The sequence below is a fragment of the Trichechus manatus genome, unplaced genomic scaffold (genome assembly GCF_000243295.1).
Source record: "Trichechus manatus latirostris isolate Lorelei unplaced genomic scaffold, TriManLat1.0 scaffold00178, whole genome shotgun sequence".
NCBI lineage: Eukaryota > Metazoa > Chordata > Mammalia > Sirenia > Trichechidae > Trichechus > Trichechus manatus.
This window is the reverse complement of record NW_004444114.1, coordinates 4,410,600-4,430,671: the sequence shown is the minus strand read 5'-3', so window position 1 is coordinate 4,430,671 and position 20,072 is coordinate 4,410,600. Positions and strand designations below refer to the sequence as shown.

At 35.1% G+C, this 20,072-nt stretch overlaps 1 protein-coding gene across 2 annotated transcripts in view; it reads left to right on the top strand.

The window, feature by feature from the left end:
* Positions 1 to 20,072, top strand: part of GRID2 (glutamate ionotropic receptor delta type subunit 2) — a 1,665,223-nt gene that overhangs the window by 1,015,816 nt on the left and 629,335 nt on the right. For both annotated transcript variants that reach the window (XM_012558631.2, XM_004387023.3), the window contains one exon: positions 8,547 to 8,720. In XM_012558631.2, the coding sequence (XP_012414085.1) occupies positions 8,547 to 8,720 (174 nt within the window). The remainder of the gene's footprint in view (positions 1 to 8,546; positions 8,721 to 20,072) is intronic.

Sequence of the window (20,072 nt, the reverse complement as noted above, 5' to 3'; positions counted from 1 at the left end):
CAAATTCCTTGTGAGTTTTTTGTTTTGCAAAGACAATACATAAAATTAAAAACATATTACAACACGAGGCCCCTGTGAAATAAATTATCTGTTATTATTATTGTTTTTGTGTGCCATCAAGTCAATTCCAACTCATAGCGACCACATGTGACAGAGTAGAACTGCCTCATAGGGTTTTCTTGGCTGTAATATTTATGGAAGCAGATTAATAGATCTTTCTCCCGGGAGTGGCTAGTAGGTTCGAACTGCCAACCTTTTGGTTAGCAGCCAGGTGCTTAACCGTTGAACACCAGGGCTCCTTATAGTTATTCCATTACTGCCTGCCAATCATTCAGAAAGGATGATGGGCAGATCTGTCATATACAAATAATACGATCACTTGAATTTGTCTTCAACAAGACCTAGTATTCAATCATATCTATTATTTATATATAAAGAAATATTTATCTATAGACGCTAAATGTGAAATTATTGAATAACAAAACAAGTTTTATTTCAGGGATGAAATAGCATTTTGGCCAAAAATTCCGGTTTGCAACCAGCAAGATGGGTTGAGTCCCGGCTGTATTGTTAGGTGTGTGACCATCAATATATAATATAATCTCTCTGTACCATTTGTCTCATTTGTACAATAAGTATAATAAGATTTAATTTACAGGTTCGTAATAAAAGTTAAATGAGGTATTATCTTAAGTTCTTAGCACAATGACTGGCATATGACTCTCAATAAATTCCTTTCCACTAGTGGTCATAGCACATGAAAGTTCACAGACCACTTTCACACGCATTATTTCTTTGCATACTACTAGAAAAATAAGTTATTTCTATGAGGTACTGAAGGAATAGGGTCCATCAAGGGTAGATGATTTGCTTCTTCTTAAACAGAAAAGCAGTTTCAAGTTATTTCACCTACATGCTTCACTGATGGAATAGTTATTTTTAGCTCAACATAAAAACACTAGAAACATCTTGCAAATCTGTCTTTGGTCAGCCAAACTTTAGATCTATATGATTTGTCACTCTGTTCTTCATGATAAATTAAGATGTGTTTTTCTGGGATCTCCACAGGAAATGTGTATGTGTGGGATCTGCTTTTCAATGAAATTTTAATACCTGCCAATTTTCTAATACCTCTTAATTTTCTAACTATAAGGACTATACTGCTCAAGCATCAGGACAGAAGAAAGGGCAAAAGGGAAGGGAATTTAGCAAACCTTTGTGATATCTTTTCAAATTAGATGTTCTCACTTCTGTTTTTCCTGCAGAGAGACTAAAATTCAAAGATTTTTTTAAAAATGTTTTTGAAATTTTCATTTACCCCATTAATGTTTGTCTTTGATTTAATTATTTTCTAGATTGCCTTTTGAAATAGAGAATCCTACTCCCTTATCTTGCACTCAACTTCTGATAGGGAATAGACCACACAGATGTCCTGATGGAGAACAAGCTGGTCATTTTCTTGTTCAAATCAATAGAGGAAAGAAAAAAAAAAGTTTCCTCCCTCTTTAGTAACATAGAATAATCAAAACAAATTAATATTTATGGTGAAGAAATGGAAATAGCCATTTCCTTCTATTCTTTATGTTCTTTAGGGGGATTGCAGAAGACATCCCTGAATTTTATATATACATATATATATATATATATATATATGTTTGCATTCATATCCAGTTTAACTGCTAAAATTACACCTGAATCTTCGAAGTGTGAACCTAGGTAGAGGTACCTAGAAAATCAGTAATTATTTATTCACTGCTTATGGGTCAGTTTTTTTCTTGGGGAAAAAAATCACTCTTTCATATCATATAGAGGTTGTCTGACAAAGTAGACTAACATGTATTTCATTGGTGATGAGTACCATGGAAAGAATAATAAAAGTTTACATTTTACCGTATCTTCCACAATTGTTATGACTCATTTCATTAAATTTACTGTTATATTTTTATAAAATAGTAGGAAGACAAATGCTGTGTTTAGATGAATGTTTCAAAATTTATGCCACTGTTTTGCAAAATGAAACACACACAGACACATAAATTAGTCTCACCAGTAAGTAACTCAGTAAATGGCCACAATAAGGAAAACACTTGGGTTTTCCACTATAAGCTGTCATAACTACTTATAAATTCCTCTTTATCGTTACTGAAACCCTTAACACTTTTTATCAACAACTCTCCTTGCTAGTCCTTGGGCAGATGTGCCATTTCTTGAGCAGGTCAACACCACCTAGCCTCTGAAAAGTACAGTGTTCACAACCCACACCATTTATATTGCTTATTATTTGTATGTAAAACAGCTCAAAACTCTGAACATGTTTTCTGTATTTTCATCACTAAGAAAAAAAATCATCAGCCAGTATATCTGAGTTGAGCACTCTTTCTTCAACGTACTTCCATTCAGCATCTTATTCTTCTTTAATTATGCCTCAAGAAAACTGCCTTTCACCACCTTTACTTCATCCTTAATGTTTACATGCTTGTTCATACCAATTAATAATGGATGAATCTTAATTTATCCTAGTTTGCATAAACAAAAAAACACTAATTTCTCAAATTTGCTAGGGAGCTAACAAACTCTAAACGTACCCCCCCCCCCAACAGACACACACACGCAAACAAAAAACCAACATGCAAACACCCATTTTGATTGAACATGGAGAACATGTCTAGTTTGGTTTATGTAGCTGTTATTTTGTTGCTAATTTTACAGTGGGTTGCAAACATTTGTTTAATCTAATTGCACCAAATTTTTTTTTTTTTTTTAGAAAGGGACTATAAATCAAAGTTGGCATGTGCATCATGATACAAATTGATGTAGAAACTTGAAAACAATATATTTTTTTTTCGTTTGCGTTAAGTTTGCTGTAATAATGAGAGGCTGTGCTAGCTCATATGGTACAATCAATCTTACATTAGTACTTGGAAATGGTATTTATTTTCTCCCTGAAATCAATGGATCCAACTCACAACAGCCTCTCCAGATAAGTATTGTTATCCCTTCAGGGCCCTGAAGCAGATGGCCTATCACTTTATGTAAATTGGACAAAAGTTAGAAACTCAGACAAGAAGATGTACACTGCTTAGAGCTTCAAGAAGCATAATGCTATACACACTTTTTTATTCCCCTGATCTTGACCTTTAGTGTACTGATGAGATTTTACTGAATTCTTATTTAAATAGTTTAATTTATTATTCTCTGTTGTTAATCACTGCCGAGTTAAGGAGGAAGTTTTTGTTTTTGTTTGTAGATTTTAAGAAAAGGCTTTATGTGTCATGGATTTTTTTCATATTTTTCTAGCTTAGTGATGAATTAAACAACTCTCTACTAATCTGTGAAGCAGAAAGTTGCTGTTCTTCTCTTCCTGCTGCCTTATAGCCTTCAGTTGATTTTGTTCAGTATTTGAACATAATGTTTATGTGATTATTTCATATTAATGTTAAACTTTATGGAAGCATCAAATACTCATGTTTGCTGAAGCATGAAGTCTAAACCTATAAGGAAAAAAATAGAATATCTTCAAACTACACTGCATAGTAGACTGCTTAATTTCATTCTTAGGTCTATTTAATGTTTTTAAGGCATTCCAGTGTATAGACTTAAAATTTCAGATATTTATCTTCAGAAAATGGTTTGGTGAAATCTTGTCATTCATTATTTAGTTTTATTTTATTAATTTTCAAGCAATTATTGAATACCTAGTATGAGCAAGGAACTCTGTTAGATACTAAGAGATAAAAGGCAGGGAGGGAATCCCTTTTCTGAAATAGTCTGTCTATATAGTGTAGATTGGTATCTGATCTAATGGATTTGAGAGTCTTTCCTTCCCCAGAATCCTATTTATCTAAGGCTAAAGCTAATATACTACATGGATTCAAGAATGATTCCATTCTCCTGAAAGATTTGTTCTGGGAAGTGGCTGTTTCTGGATGGAGTCATATCCTCACTAGATATTTTAGCTTTCCTCTTCCTTGAATCTTACAAAGTTAGGATATTAAGCTGTCAAAGAACAGTGAGTACAGATATTTTCGTGAACATATTGATCTGATTCTTAATATTTTTATTATCCATGTAAATTATTTTTTGGAAAAAAGACTACATTTTGTTCCTAAAGCAGTAAAATGGAAAAAAGTCAGATACACTAAAATATATTTGTTCATTTTTTCATTGCAGTATTAATTTTTATTTTATAAATATATTCAGTCAAGTAAAGCATACAAAAGAGAAATGATATTATGATTCATGTTCTTTATTTAAAATTCAGCAATTTTTTATATTTCCATATATAGATTAGTTTATTTTTTTCTCCATGGTAGGGGAATTGATTGCTTGTTTGGGAAACTAATCCTTCTCATGCTTATTAAAAAAACAGCTAAAAGTTTATTATTTTTAAAAATTCAGAGCATTAGGACAATATTGGTCCTAATAGATTACACGATAGTTTCATATTTTAATGAAGTTTATTTATTGCTATTTTTCATTTAAAAAATCTCTTTATAGATTAAGGATTCACTTTGCTTTATTGCTTAAGTAACATAGCATCTGCCACTCTTGAAATGCAGCTTTTGAAATGCAAAGGTGAAGTCTGCTAAATATAAAATAGCTGCCTAATCAAGTTTTCATATCACTATCAAACTGTTTTTAAGATCAGATGTCAAAACTAAAATTGCAAGTGAATTTTTTGAGACAGACTGTTAGTTTCATTCAGAATGGCAGATTCTTTCCTCCCAGAAAATTACTTTCTTTTCCTTTTCCCAAATAATAATAGGCAAAATATATTCAATTCAAATTGACATTTCTTCAGATATACTTTAGTCCCTTCAGCACCTGAGAACTTCAGCTTTTGGAACCTGTCAAAGGTAACCATCCCTGTGTGGGGGTTTGAAAACAATCATTTTGAAAGCTTTGGCTCCTGACTGATAATCATTCCTGTTAACTGCTGAAATAATATATCTTTATAGTTCTATCAGTCATGATATTATCTAAGTAATTCTTGTTAGAAAATATGGATTTCTTGTAAAATTACTTCAGAGAGTGTCTCATTTGATGATACTTATAAATCGAATGCATGAGTTTTAGAGCAAAGAGCTTATAGTTGCCTTTTTTTTTAATTTATAAAGGAGAATAACAACATCTGATTCAGTGTCAGTTTTAACAGAAAATGAGATAGTAGATGAAATAGTATTTTGCCTAACATGTAGTCAGCACATAATAAAGATAAAAACTAATGTGCTAATTTGTTGTTTATCATTGGTAAACTAGATAGAGGTAGTGCTATTTGATAAAATTTTGTTAAATTTTAGTATTGCTAAAGAAACAAAAGCACACATATATAACACAGTTTAGTTCATATTGTGAGAAAAGTAGAATAGCAGTATTAATTTTCTTTAAAGTATTTTTAGTTATAATTAGAACTTAAAGTGGAGTTGACAGGACCCTGTTTAATTCTGCTTTGTGAGTAGATGACAGAAAATTAAAAAGTAATCTGCATTTTGCCAGACAGAGTTTGGGTGGCCAGTGAAATGACACAGATTAAAGGAAAAAGATGCATTTTAAACTGAGAAAAAAACATTTTTTTATGGTACATTAAGGATTAATCAACCAGAAATTCAAGATTTTGCACTGGTTACAGCTGATGGCAGGTGTTATTTTATTTTCAGAAAATCTATATTTCATAAAGATCATAAATAAAGGGTGAATTTTAAAGCTATTATAGTCTACCAGGAAGGATAATATGTGATTAGTAAGGAAAAGAAGAAAACTTACACCTGTAAGTTGTATTTTTTTCTTCATTATTCTGTAGTAATTCTTTGAAACAAAAGTGAGAAATGCACACTGCAGTCCAAAATTTATCTTGTGTCAAATCTTTTATTTCTGTTGCCATAAGAACCTATTCAAACCAATAATATGTTAATTGAAAAGGCTTCATTGGTTTAAGATGGACACTATTAAACACAAACTGCTTTAGTAAAGACTGCCTTAAAACCAAAATTTACTCTGATCACTTCTACTTTGACTAATGCCTATTAGAACAGGTGTATGGTATAAAAATATTATTTCATTTTTATTACTTCTACATCCATGATTCAGTCATCTTAAAATTTAAATCTGGAGTTGGAAGGTGGAGGGAGAAGGAAGTAGAAATTACATTTTTTGAGTCTGGCAAACACTGATATGTAAAATAGAATTCATTTAGCATGAGTCACCATGTTCCTTCACCTTGGTTCAGACTGCTTTATCCAACAGAATGTTTCATCTCTATACTACCACAATTATACACCCACTCATATATTCATTCAACAGTTCGTGAGCGCTGGGCTTAGTCTGTTCTTCGCAAAGAGTAATGTATGAGTTAGCACCAGTAGTTCTAAGAAATAATTAGGAAAAGCCTTAAAAATAATTAATATGTCCTCTTGTTCCCTGTATCTGCCTAATTTAAGATCCTCATTATTCATTGCTGTGAACAGTATATTTTACTATTACATTGTGACTCTCTTCCTAGGCACGCAAAATACCTTAAAATCCATTGATGTGGTTGTTGTTAGGTGTCCTAAAGTTAGTTCTGACTCATAGCGACCCTATGTAAAACATGAACGAAACACTACCAGACCCCATGTCATCCACACAGTTGTTGCTATGTTTGAGTCCATTGTTGCAGCCACTGTGTCAATCCACGTCATTAAGAGTCTTCCTCTCTTTCACTGACCCTCTACTTTACCAAGCATGATGTCCTTTTCCAGGGGCTGGTCCCTCCTGCTAACATGTCCGAAGTATATGAGATGTCTCACCATCCTTGCTTCTAAGGAGCATTCAAATTTGTTCCTTCTTCTGGCAGTCCATGCTATATTCAATATTCTTTGCCAAAACCATAATTCAAAGGCATCGATTCTTGTTTGATCTTCCTTATTCAACTGTCCAGCTTTCACATGCATATGAGGTGACTGAAAAATATTATGGCTTGGGTCAGGTACATCTTAGTCCTCAAAGTGCCATCTGCTTTTTAACACTTTAAAGAGGTTTTTTGCAGCAGATTTGCCCAATGCAATAAATCCTTTGATTTCTTGACTGCTGCTTCCATGGGTGTTGATTGTGGATCTAAATAAAATGAAATCCTTGACAACTTCAGTATTTTCTCCATTTATCATGATATTCCTTATTGGTCCACTTGTGAGGATTTTTGTTTTCTTTTTATTGAGGTGTAATCCATACTGAAGGCTGTGGTCTGTGATCTTCATCAGTAAGTGCTTCAAGTCCTCTTCACTTTCAGCAATCAAGGTTGTGTCATCCACGTGTCACAGGTTGTTAATGAGTCTTCCTCCAATCCTGATGCCGTGTTCTTCTTCATATAGTCCAGCTTTTTGGATTATTCACTCAGCATACAGCTTGAATATGTATGATAAAAAGACAACCCTGACACACACCTTTCCTGATTTTAAACCACACAGCAGCTCCTTGTCCTGTTCAAACAACTGCCTCTTGGTCTATGTACAGGTTTCTCATGAGCACAGTTAAGCGTTCTGAATTCCTATTCTTCACAATGTGCTTCATAATTTGTTATGATCCACACAGTTGAATGCTTTTGCATAGTCAATAAAGCACAAGTAAACATCTTTCTGGTATTCTCTGCTTTCAACCAAGATCCATCTGACATCAGCAATGATATCCCTTATTCCACATCCTCTTCTGAATCTGGCTTGAATTTCTGGTAGTTCCTTGTTGATGTACTGCTGCAACCATTTTTCAATTATCTTCAGCAAAATTTTACTTGTGTGTGATATATTAATGATATTTTTCAATAGTTTCCGCATTCTGTTGTATCCCCTTTCTTTGGAATGGGCACAAATATGGATCTCTTCCAGTCGGTTAGCCAGGTAGCTGTCTTCCAAATTTCTTGGCATGGGTAAGTGAGTGCTTCCAGCATTGCATCTGTTTGTTGAAACATCTCAATTGGTATTACGTCCATTCCTGGAACCTCGTATTTTGCCAGTGCTTTCAGTGCAGCTTGGATTTCTTCCATCATACCACAGGTTCTTGATCATGTGCTACCTCCTGAAATGGTTGAACATTGACCATTTCTTTTTGCTACAGTGACTGTGTATTCCTTCCATCTTCTTTTGATATTTCCTGCATCAGTCAATATTTTGCCAATAGTATCTTTCAAAACTGCAACTCGTTTATTAATGATTAATAAACCATAATAATCAATTTTTATTCTGGCCTTTGTCAATGTTTTGATCACACACATATATTTTTCTAAAGTGTACAACATAATAAATTATAACCTTAATTTTAATAAAAGTGTATGTGACACGGTGCCTCTGTTTTGAAATATTTAGACCTTAATGTATACAATTTAAAACAGAGCAACTACAAATGAGTTGATCATTTTAATGATAATGTGTTATCATTTTCATATATGCTAAGCATAAAAATCAGCATATTACTGTAACAGAATCCCTTAGCATTTCCAGATAGTAACTAATTAATGAACTTGTGTTTCTGTGACTGTATTAAAACATTTCTAATTCTTCCTTTTTTTTATCTTATAGGAAATAAACGATATGGACATACAGGAACTTGTAAGAAGGTCAATTGGAAGATTAACGATTATTCGGCAGACATTTCCAGTCCCACAGAATATAAGTCAGCGATGTTTTCGTGGCAACCATCGAATATCTTCAACCTTGTGTGATCCAAAGGATCCATTTGCTCAGAATATGGAGGTATGTCCTACATGCTGGGGTTTTTCTTCCAGGGTGCTCTATTGACGAGAATTTGAAGGGAGAGCTTTTTTGAGTTGCTTTGGCTTCAGAATTACACATGGTGGCATTTATTATTTTTCTCCACCAGCAATTTAATAAGTCTGATCAAGAAAGAGCAGTAAGAGTCTGTGTCTTTGAGCCTCATGACCTCATTATAGAAAAATATCTACTGGATTAATAAAAATATAATAAATAAAGGTCATTACCTTCTAAGAAAGTTGATCTGTAGCATTTCTCATGGTAAAATTTGTGATTGATTTCCTTTAATGCCAGACTCCACATTAATAAGCTAATAAATTTGCTCAACTTCTCTGGCATAAAAATGACTTAGTATTTTGTTGTTTTTAAATTTTTTTTCTTTAAAATTAGTCCATAGTGTCAAAGCTTCACCAAAAAAACCCAAAATCTTTAGAAATGCAAAAATGCTGTATTGTTATATAGTCTTACCTCTCTTAAATGGGTTATAGAAGAAACATTTGTTGTTCAGAATCCAACAAAGAATTTGGAAGTAAACAAATAAAATCTCTGAGCAGCAAAATAGAGAATTCCAAGTTCCTGCAGCTTACTCATAAGAATGCCCTTTAAATACCCACTTAGAGCCTATTTATTTCTCCTAAGAAAACTCTGTCAAATTTTTAAATTGTTATTATTTCTGTTTGAACTGGGGGACTCAAGATGTCAATTTGAAGTGACTGTTTCAAAAGGCAGTCACATGGGTAACAGCTGGGAGCCAAAAGGCGCATTCTCTAACAAGACAAGAGCCAGAAAGAAATCAATCAATCAAATACAATAACTCAAATATCCTATCAGTATTTCCTGTGAAAACAACCCTGTGTAATAAAACAGTTCTTAAGGATATCATTGCAACATACAACAAGTATGTTAATTAATATTTAAAGAATAACTCTGAGATAAAATCAGCAAAGATTAAAATCGTGGTCAAATTCAGAATCAGGAAACCATATATGTATTCTTTCAAAATGTTTAATATGGAAAAAATTTGAGTACTTAGAGATGTTCAGTTTAAACAGTTTGGAAATATGACACTAGGTAGACTGATTTTTCCCCCAATAGTACTAGATAAATAAGGTAATTTTGTAAAACTTATTCTGCTTTAGAAAGATAACTTCACAACCTCTCCATGCTAAGTGAGCTCTGGATTTTTTTTTTTTTTTAATGAATTCTCATTTAGTCAACCACTTTTTCATACTTATTAACATTGTAACAAACCACTTGTATTTACCAGGCAGCTTCTCCTACCTAGATCTTCTTCCCACTCCCCTCAAACCATGGATGGAAGAAAACAGGACACTTACTTTATCTTTGAAGGTTTATTACATTTTAACTATCCTCTTTAGTGTGATAGAATTTGACTAAATATTTAATATATGAAAGAAAAACTGACAGAAAATTTTATATTTAAATATTAATATAATTAAGAGTCTCAAGTCAGAACTCTTGAATTTAAAATGTTCCATTAAAAGCAGAGCTTTTGATATATAGGCTTGTCTTGGTGAAAATTTATCTCATTGAAATTAGAGAAAGCAACAAGGTAAAAAGCTACTTTGAATTAAATTCTGGTCAGCAAGGCACCATTGTATGATAATTTGGGAGAAGGGAGCTTCCCTAGGAGAAAATAACCTACTGAACTTGGGATTCCTAAAAACATTTCAGATAATTACAATCACAGACAGACTTATGTCTTAGAATTCAGAAGAGTGTAATAAAATGAATTCAGAAAAAAATAAAGTGATACAAATATGACTCAAGTGGGCTCTAAAAATAGAAATCCAACTTATACAATCAAAATAATCAAGAAAAGGAGAGAAGACGAGGTTACAGTGGGCCCATTTAAAGACTTCTGTGGGCTATTACAGTATTTTAGTATGAATAGAAAGGGATGTAAAATTTAGGAAGAACAACAACAACAAAAGTTTCACAAATCTTTAAATTAGTGCCAGAAAGACTAAAAACCAGGAATTAGCTGAAGCTGAGAAATAAATGTTGAAGAAAAACTTTTAGCTAGAAAGCAACTTTTAGCACTATATGAAGCAAGAAGGAAGTGTGACATTTACTGCTTGGTGAAACTAATGTTAGTTTGGTTGTTAATGGAGACACACATTCTAATCTTTCCTTCAGTTTCCTCCATCTAAGAAAAGTTGTCTTCAATTTGGAAATCTTAGAGTAAAAGTCATTAGAAGGAAAGAAACCACTGGTTAGAAGGAACAGGGTTTTGGAGATGCTTTCTTGATTTGAGTTGAGACCTGATAAATTATTACTCAAGCAGTAAATAAACCAGCAGATGTGATCACAATATTACAATTGAGAAATATTGGCGACAGAAGAGGACCCAAGTAAAAGAGACTGGTACGTTGTTGTTGTTGTTGTTGGGTGCTGTCAAGTCGATTATGACTCATAGTGACCCTATAGGACAGAGTAGAACTGCCTCATAGGGTTTCCAAGGAGTGGTTGGTGGATTTCAACTGCTGATTTTTTGGCTAGCAGCTGAGCTCTTAACTATACCACCAGGGGTCCAAAGAGACTGGCATAGTGTTCCAATTTCCAAAAAGGAGTAGAAAAGATTCTGACAATCAGGTTAGTACACTAAATGTTAATATTTCAATAAATTGTAAACTTCCCTAGGGGTCAGTTTGGGTTAGTCTGCTCCCACTTCTGGTTAGTGTTGAGTACTACTGATGGAGGCTGCTGTGCGCTAGGAAGCAGGCATCTGGAATGGAGGCTGCAGTCACAGCCAGCAATCTACTGAGTCGGGACAGGGGCTCTGATAACAACAAGACAGACCTGCTAGGGATGGGAATCTGACTGGAGCCTGACTCCTGCTTCCCCACCTGGTAATTATTGATTGCCAGGCTGTTGCAAAATGCCACAGAAGGCACATCGAGTGGAATTTGCTCCCATGGTCAGCACTGTCTTCCTGTTCACCTCATAGCTCAGGACAGACTACCCTGGGGGACAGTTTGGGTCTGTCTGCTTGCCTCTCTGGTTGGTACTGAAGACTGCTGACTAAGGCTGCTGTGTGCTAGGAAGCAGGCATCTTGAGTGGAGGCCACACCCAAAGCCAACATACAGCGGAGTGGGATCTGATAGCAACAAGGCAGACCTCCCTGGGAGTCCCTTCAGAGCCTGACAACCCCTCCCCCACAGTAAATCTCAGATGCTGTACTAATACAAACTACAAACTCCTACAGAAGGTTCTCTACAGTGGAGCCAGGAGGAGGGTCACCTTAGTGGAGACTGCTCCCCCTACTACCACATGGCCACCAGGGCTCTGAAACCAACAAGACAGATCTTTTGGATGTCCTTCTGGGGAGTATCAGCCCATCCTCCTCCTGAAATGCAGGAAAGTCTGCCTGTACTTCCCCTGAATGCCAACTCAGATACAGGCAGCCCCCACAGAGCAGGGAAGGAAGCCTCCGGCAAAAACAAAGGGCAACACTCAGCCCAGAAGGGACTCGCTGGGTGTGGGTTTTCCAACTGAAAATGTGGTTGCAGAAACAGAGAAAGGAAGTAACAACCAGTGAGAGGGGGATGCACCTCCTTGTGGACAGATTGATTAGTGTATGATATTGTGCCTGAGTGATGATGCCTGCTGGTGGACAGATTGCCTGTTCTCGGGTGAGTTTGGGAGACACTGAAAGTTGAAAACCGAGATCTGGAACTTTTGGATCCTAATTAAACCAGGGAGGAAAAGGAGGTATCACAGAGAGAGGGAGGAAATGATAAGTAAAGGCCAAAGGCTTAGCCCAACCAAGATTTTTTGCAGAACGTGCTGCAGGCAAAAACACCAAATACTGGGGAGAATTAACACAGTTAACATCCTCAAAAATTCCAATGCCCCAACAGAAAATCACAAGACATGCAAAGAACAGAGAAACAATGGCTCATCCAAATGAACATGACAGAGGGAGTGAAAGCATATCTAGGGATAACCAAATAATGAAAAAAAAAAGAAAGAATATAATACAACAACATTAAACTCATATGAGAGTTAAGGGAAAACATAGACAAAAATCGCAAAGAAAGAAGGAAAACAATGCAAGAACAAAATGAGGATCTAAAAAAAGATATTGCAACTGAAAGGGACAATAACTGAAATGAGAAACACAATAGGACATATCAATAGACTTAATCAGACAGAAAAAATAATCAGAGAATTAGAGGATAAGATTGTTAAAATTACAGAGAATGAAGAGCAACAAGAATGGAGGCTCAAGAAGGCAGAGCACAGTTTAATAGAATTATGGGACAACAAAAAGAGACCTAACATATGCATCATGGGAGTTCCAGAAGGGGATGAGAGAGAGAAAGGGACATAAAGAATATTTGAAGATATAATGACAGAAACTTTCCCAAAATAACGAAGGACATGAACCTACAAATCCAAGAAGCTCAAAGAATGCCAAGCAGGGTAAACCCAAAGAGAGCTACACCATGACACATCATACTTAGGCTCTCAAAAGGTAAAAATAAAGAAAGAATCCTGAAAGCAGTGAGAGAAAAGCAAATAGTCACATGCAGAGGATCCCTAATTAAGATTAAGTGCTGATTTCTTCTCAGAAACACTGGAGGCCAGTAGGCAATGGAATGAAATATTTAAAGTGCTGAGGGGAAAAAAAAAACTGTCAACCAAGAATACTATATCCAGCGAAACAGTCCTTCAAGAATGAGAGTAAAATTAAAATATTCCCAGACAAACAGAAGCTAAGAGAATACAGATCCAGCAGACCAGCCCTACAAAAAATACTAATGGGAGTTCTGTAGATGGTAGGGAAAAGACAATAGAAAGTAATTCAAAGACATACATAGAAGGAAAGATCCTTAATAAAGGGAATTGTGTGGACAAGTATAAGGGCTACTAATAAGGTATTCATACTTGATAATTTTTAATGACAAATGTATAAAAAGCAGGAATAAAATCATGTTCCAGGGCACATAAAGTATAAAGACGTAATTAGTGATAACAACAACAAAATGGGGGAGGGAGACAGGAAGAATGGTATAGTTACAGCATTTCTTGTATGTATTGAAGTTAAGTTGGCACCAACTTACCCTAGAATGTTATAAATACCAGCTGCTAAATGTAATATTAATGGTAACTGCTAAGAAAATATATTTAAAAATGTACAAAAAAGGAAAGGGAAAGGAAACCACAATGGCTCACTACAATAAACCAACAAAACACAAAAGAAAGCAGTAGTAAAGGACAAAGACAAAGAAGGCTTAAAACACACAAAAAACAAATAATAAAATGGCACAGAAGTAAGTCACTTCTTATTGTTAATTACAGTTAATGTAAATGGACTATATGCTCTAATAAAAAGGCAAAGATTGGCAGAATGGATTAAAAAAACATGATCCAACTATATGCTGTTCACAAGAGACACACCTTAGACCTATGGACACAAATAGGTTGAAGGTTAAAGGATGGAAAAAAAATCCCACGCAAATAATAACCAAAAGAGAGCTGAGGTGGCAATATTAATAGCAGACAAAGTAGACTTTAAGACAAAATCTGTCAGAAGAGATAAAGATGGACATTATGTAGTGATAAACGGGTCAATTAATCAAGAAGAATTAACGATTATAAATGTATATGCAGCCAACATTGACGCATCTAACCATAGAAAGGAAAAATGGATAGAATTGAAGGGAGTACAGTAATAGTTGGAGACTTTAACACACCACTTTCAATATTGGACAAAACATCTAGAAAGAAGATCAGCAGGGAAACAGAGGGCCTGAATGACACTATAAACCAGCTAGACTTAACAGACATATATAGAACATTCCACCCCGTAACAACATAGCATGTATTCTACTCCAGTGCAAATGGATCATTCTCCAGGATAGACCACATTTTAGGTCACAAAACAAGTCTTGATAAATTTAAAAAGATTGAAATCATACAGAGTATTTTCTCTGACCACAATGGAGTGAAGCTAGAAATCAATAACAGGAAAAAAAAAAAAAACCCTCTGGAAAATACACAAACATATGGAAATTAAACAACACACTATTGAACTACCAGTGAGCCAAGGAAGAAATCAAAAGAAAAATCACAAATTTCCTAGAGTCAAATGAAAATGAAAGCACAACATACCAAAACTTAGGGGATGCAGCAAAGGCGGGACTCAGAGGGAAACTTATAGCAATAAATGCATACATGAGAAAAGAAGAAAGACCACAAATCAACAGCCTAACTTGACAACACCAGGAAGTAGAAAGAGAAGAGCAAATGAAGCCTAAACCTACTAGAAGAAAGGCAATGACAAAGATGAAAGCAGAAATAAATAAATTCAAAAACAGAAAAACAGTAGAGAGAATCAATAAAACCAGAAGTTGTTGTTTTGAAAAGATCAAGAAAATTGACAAACCTTTAGTTAGACTGACAAAAAAAGAAAAGATGCAAATAACCAAATTAAGAATTGAAAGAGGGGATATTACAACTGACCCGATAGAAATAGAATATTATGAACAACTGTATGACAACCAACTGGATAACAGAGATGAAACTGACGAATTCTTAGAAGCACACAACCTACCCAAACTAACCCAAGAGGAAATAGAAAGTCTCAACAGACCCATAACAAGTGAAGAGATCGAATCAGTGATCAAAAATCTCCCAACAAAAAAAGGTCCTGGGCCAGATGTCTTTACTGGGGAATTCTACCGAACATGTAGAGAATTGACACCAATATTGTTTAAACTCTTCCAAAAGATAGAGAAAGAAGGACTATTTCCTAATTCATTCTATGAAGCAAACATAACCCTGATAACAAAACCAGACAAAGATAATACAAAAAAAGAAAACTACAGGCCAATATCTCTTGTGAATATAGATTCAAAAATCCTCAACGAATTACTAGCAAACAGCATTCAGCAACATATTGAAAGAGTTGTACACCATGACTAACTGGGCTTTCTTCCAAGAATGCAAGGATGTTTCAGCATTAGAAAATTAATCAATGCAATACACCACAATATTAGAACAAGGGAAGAAAAACACTTGATCATCTCTATGGGTGCATAAAAAGCATTTGATAAAACCCAACACCCTTTCCTGATGAAAAATAAGTAAGATTGGAATAGAAGGAGAATTCCTCAATATGATTCAGGGCATATGTGAAAAGCCAACAGCCAACATTATGCTTAATGGAGAAAGACTGAGAGCTTTTCCCTTGAAATCAGGAACAAGGCAAGAATGCCCACTCTCACCACTTCTATTCAATATTGTATTAGAAGTACTAGCTAGAGCAAGAAAAGAAGAAAAAGAAATAAAACGTATAGAGATTGGAAAAGAAGAAGTAAAATTATCTCTATTCATGGATGATATGATCCTATATATAGAAAATCCCAGAGTCTGCAAGAAACCTTCTAGAGCTAATATAGGAATTCAGCAATGTTTCAGGGTACAAGGTCAAAAAACAAAAATCAGTTGGGTTTCTATACACTAGCCATGAGAAATCTGGAAGGGAAATTAGGGAGAAAATTCTATTTACAATAACTTCTAAGAGAATAAAAGATCTAGGAGTAAATCTAACCAGAGATGTGAAGGGCTTATACAATGAAAATTATAAAACCCTGCTGAAAGAGAATAAAGAAGACTTAAATAAATGGAAAGATGTATCGTGCTATTGGGTTGGAAGACTTAATATTGTTAAGATGCTAATACTACCTAAAGGAATCTATAGTTTCAAGGCAATCCCAATCAAAATTCCAACAGCCTTCTTTACAGAAACAGAAAAAAAAAAAAAAAAAATCCTCAACTTTATGTGGAATGGCAAGAGGCCCCAAATAACTAAAGCAGTGTTGAAAGAGAAGAACAAAGTTGGAAGATTCACACTTGTGATTTTAAAACGTATTTTACAGCTACAGTAATCAAAACAGCCTGGTACTGGTATAACAACAGACACATAGACAAATGGAATAGAATTGAGAGCACCGAAATAAATCCACACATCTTTGGTCAACTGATTTTGACAAGGGTGTTAAGTCCATTTAATGGGGAAGAAGAGTCTCTTCATTAAATAGTGTTGCAAAAACTGAATTTCCAAATGCAAAACAATGAAACAGAATCCATGCCTCACACCATACACAAAAACAAATTCAAAATGGATTAAAGACCTATATGTGAAAACTAAACCATAAAATTCCTAGAAGAAATTGCAGAGGCAAAGCCCAGATTTTAACAATGGAGTATCTAATAACAAAACACAAACAACAAACGACAAAATAAATAAATAGGACCACATAAAAATTAGAAATTTTTATTCATCAAAAGACTTTACCAAAAAAGTGAAAAGACAATCTACCGTCTGGGAGAATATCTTCAGAAACCATATATCCCATCAGAATCTGATCAAAATATATACAAAATTTCAACAGCTTAACAACAGAAAGACAGCTCATTCATAAAATAGACAAAGGACTTGATAGACATTTCACCAAAGAGGACATTCAAATGGCCACCAAACACATGAAAAGATGCTGAACATCATCAGCCATCAGGGAGATGAAAATCAAAATCACACCCTGGTGGTGAAGTGATTAAGAGACAGAGCTGCTAACCAAAAGATCAGCAGTTTGAATCCACCAGCCTCTCCTTAGAAACCCTATGGGGCAGTTCTACTCTGTCCTATAGGGTCCCTGTGAGTCAGAATCGATGGCAATGGGTTTGTTTTCTTTTTTTTGGAGGATAGCTAAGATGGAAAAACAAAAGGAACTAACAGATGTTTGCAAGGATATGGGGAAATTGCAACCCTTAGCCATTGCTAGTGGGAATGCAAAGTGGTACAGCTGTTGTGGAAAACAGTGTTTCAGTTCTTCAAAAAACTAGAAATAGAACTACCATATGACCCAGGAATTCCACTCCTAGGTGTATACCCAAAAGACTTGAAAGCAGAGACTTCAGAGACTTGTACACCAATGTTCATTGCAGAACTATTCACAATAGCCAAAAGGTGGAAACAACCTAAATACCCATCAGCAGATGAATGGTTAAATAAAATGTGACCCATACATACAGTGGACTACTACTCAGCCTGTGGAAGAAACTAAGTATTGATACACATTATAATATGGATGGAGCTGGAAGACATTATGCTGAGTGAAATAAGTCAATCACAAAAGGACAAATATTGTATGACCTCACTTATATAAAAAGAGAAGAAAAGGCAAATATATAGAGGCCAAAGTTTATTAGTGTATTAGTAATTGATGTCAATAAGTTGTACACTTGTAAAAAGTTCAATTGGCAGAAGTTGTGTGATAGATATATTTTCAATGCCAAAAAAGAGAGTTGCTGCTGAGATTGCTTATATACAACCAAAAACCTCACTTGATTTGGTTCCTTGATTTGGAGGTTTAGGGTCATGGTTTCACAGAACATCTCAGTTAATATTCAGTCTGTATGCTGAGCAAATAATCCAAGAAGATGGATTATATGAAGAAGAATGCAGCATCAGGATTGGAGGAAGACTTATTAACAACCTGTGATATGCAGAGAACACAGCCTTGCTTGCTGAAAGTGAAGAGGACTTGGAGCATTTACTGATGAAGATCAAAGACTACAGCCTTCAATATGGATTACACCTGAACATAAAGAAAACAAAAATCCTCACAAGTGGACCAATAAGGAAAATCATAATAAACGGAGAAAATATTGAAGTTGTCAATGATTTCACTTTACTTGGATCCACAATCAACACCCATGGAAGCAGCAGTCTAGACATCAAACGACGCACTGCATTGGGCAAATCTGGTGCAAAAAACCTCTTTAAAGTGTTAAAAAGCAAAGTTGTCACTTTGAGGACTAAGGTGTGTCTGACCTAAGTCATGGTGTTTTCAGTCACCTCATATGCATGCAAACCTGGACAATGAATAGGGAAAACTGAAGAAGAATTGATGCCTTTGAATGATAGTGTTGGCAAAGAATATTGAATATACTGTGGACTGCCAGAAGAAGTAACCAATCTGTCTTGGAAGAAGTATAGCCAGAATGTTCCTTAGAACCCGGATGGTGAGATTTTGTCTCATTTACTTTGGACATGTTATCAGGAGAAGGACATCATGGTTGATAAAGTAGAGGGTCAGCGAAAAAGAGGAAGACCCTCAATGAGATGGATTGACATAGTGGCTGCAACAACACGCGCGAGCATAACAATTGTGAAGATGGCACAGGACCCGGCGGTGTTTCATTCTGTTGTACATAAGGTCACTATGATTCGGAATCGACTCAGCGCACCTAACAACAACATTGTGTGAAGTGTCTGAATTTTTGGTAGGAAAAGCAGAAATTTTGAAAATTTTTATTTGTTATGCATATGTACCAAATGACTACAGTGGAAACTGTGAAGTATAATTAGTGGTATTTCATATGTACCATTAAACAGAATAGGCTTGTAGGAGGGGGCAAGAAAAAAAAATCCATGCTACCTACCAAGAATTCAGACACCCTCTGTGATTCAGCATGCTTCCATTAATGAAAACACTTGGTATTAACAAAAAATCAAAGCAGAAAATAATTGGGTCACCAAAGTAATTGGTCTAATAATGTGTTTAATGCTTCTGTTCTGCCTCTTAGTTTGTTGCATAGTGTCTGGGGTCTTAAAAGCTTACAAGCAGCCATTGAAGGCATGACAATTGGTCGCTGTTCACCTGGAGCAACAGGGGAGCAAGGAGAGTCAGGAATAAGGGGAGGAAATGTAGTGTGGGGCAAATTGCCTCCTTGAACAACTGCCTCCTTTACCATGAGACCAGAACTAGATGGTGCCTGCCATTCCTGAACATTTTCATCAAAGATTCTATAGAAAAATCTTGATCAAAAGAGGGAAAATACAGAAGAAAATTTCAGATTCTCATGGACTTCAGACTTTTTGGAGCCGTGGAGCTGGATGAACCCGAAACTACTTAAAACTTTTAACGAAAAATATCTTCTGAAGTCTTTTAAAACCAAACAGTAGTTTAGCTAAACTAGTATAAAATGTCTGCCTTGAGCTTTATGCTCTTTTAAGAACTATCTATATGGAATCAAAGTGACAACAGCAACTGAAACGATTACATAGAAACCTTAGGGGACAGTGAGTTTATGTTAATGAGGGAGTAACAACTCATAAAAGGGAGGTGAGAATGTTTGCACAACGGGAAGAATGTAATCAATATCTCTGAATTGTACACGTAGAAACTGTTCAATTAGTGTATGTTTTGCTGTGTATTTTCTCAACAACAACCACAAAATAAAAACAAAACTTCTTTGCTAACATCACAATGCAAATACAAAAAAAAAAAAAAAAA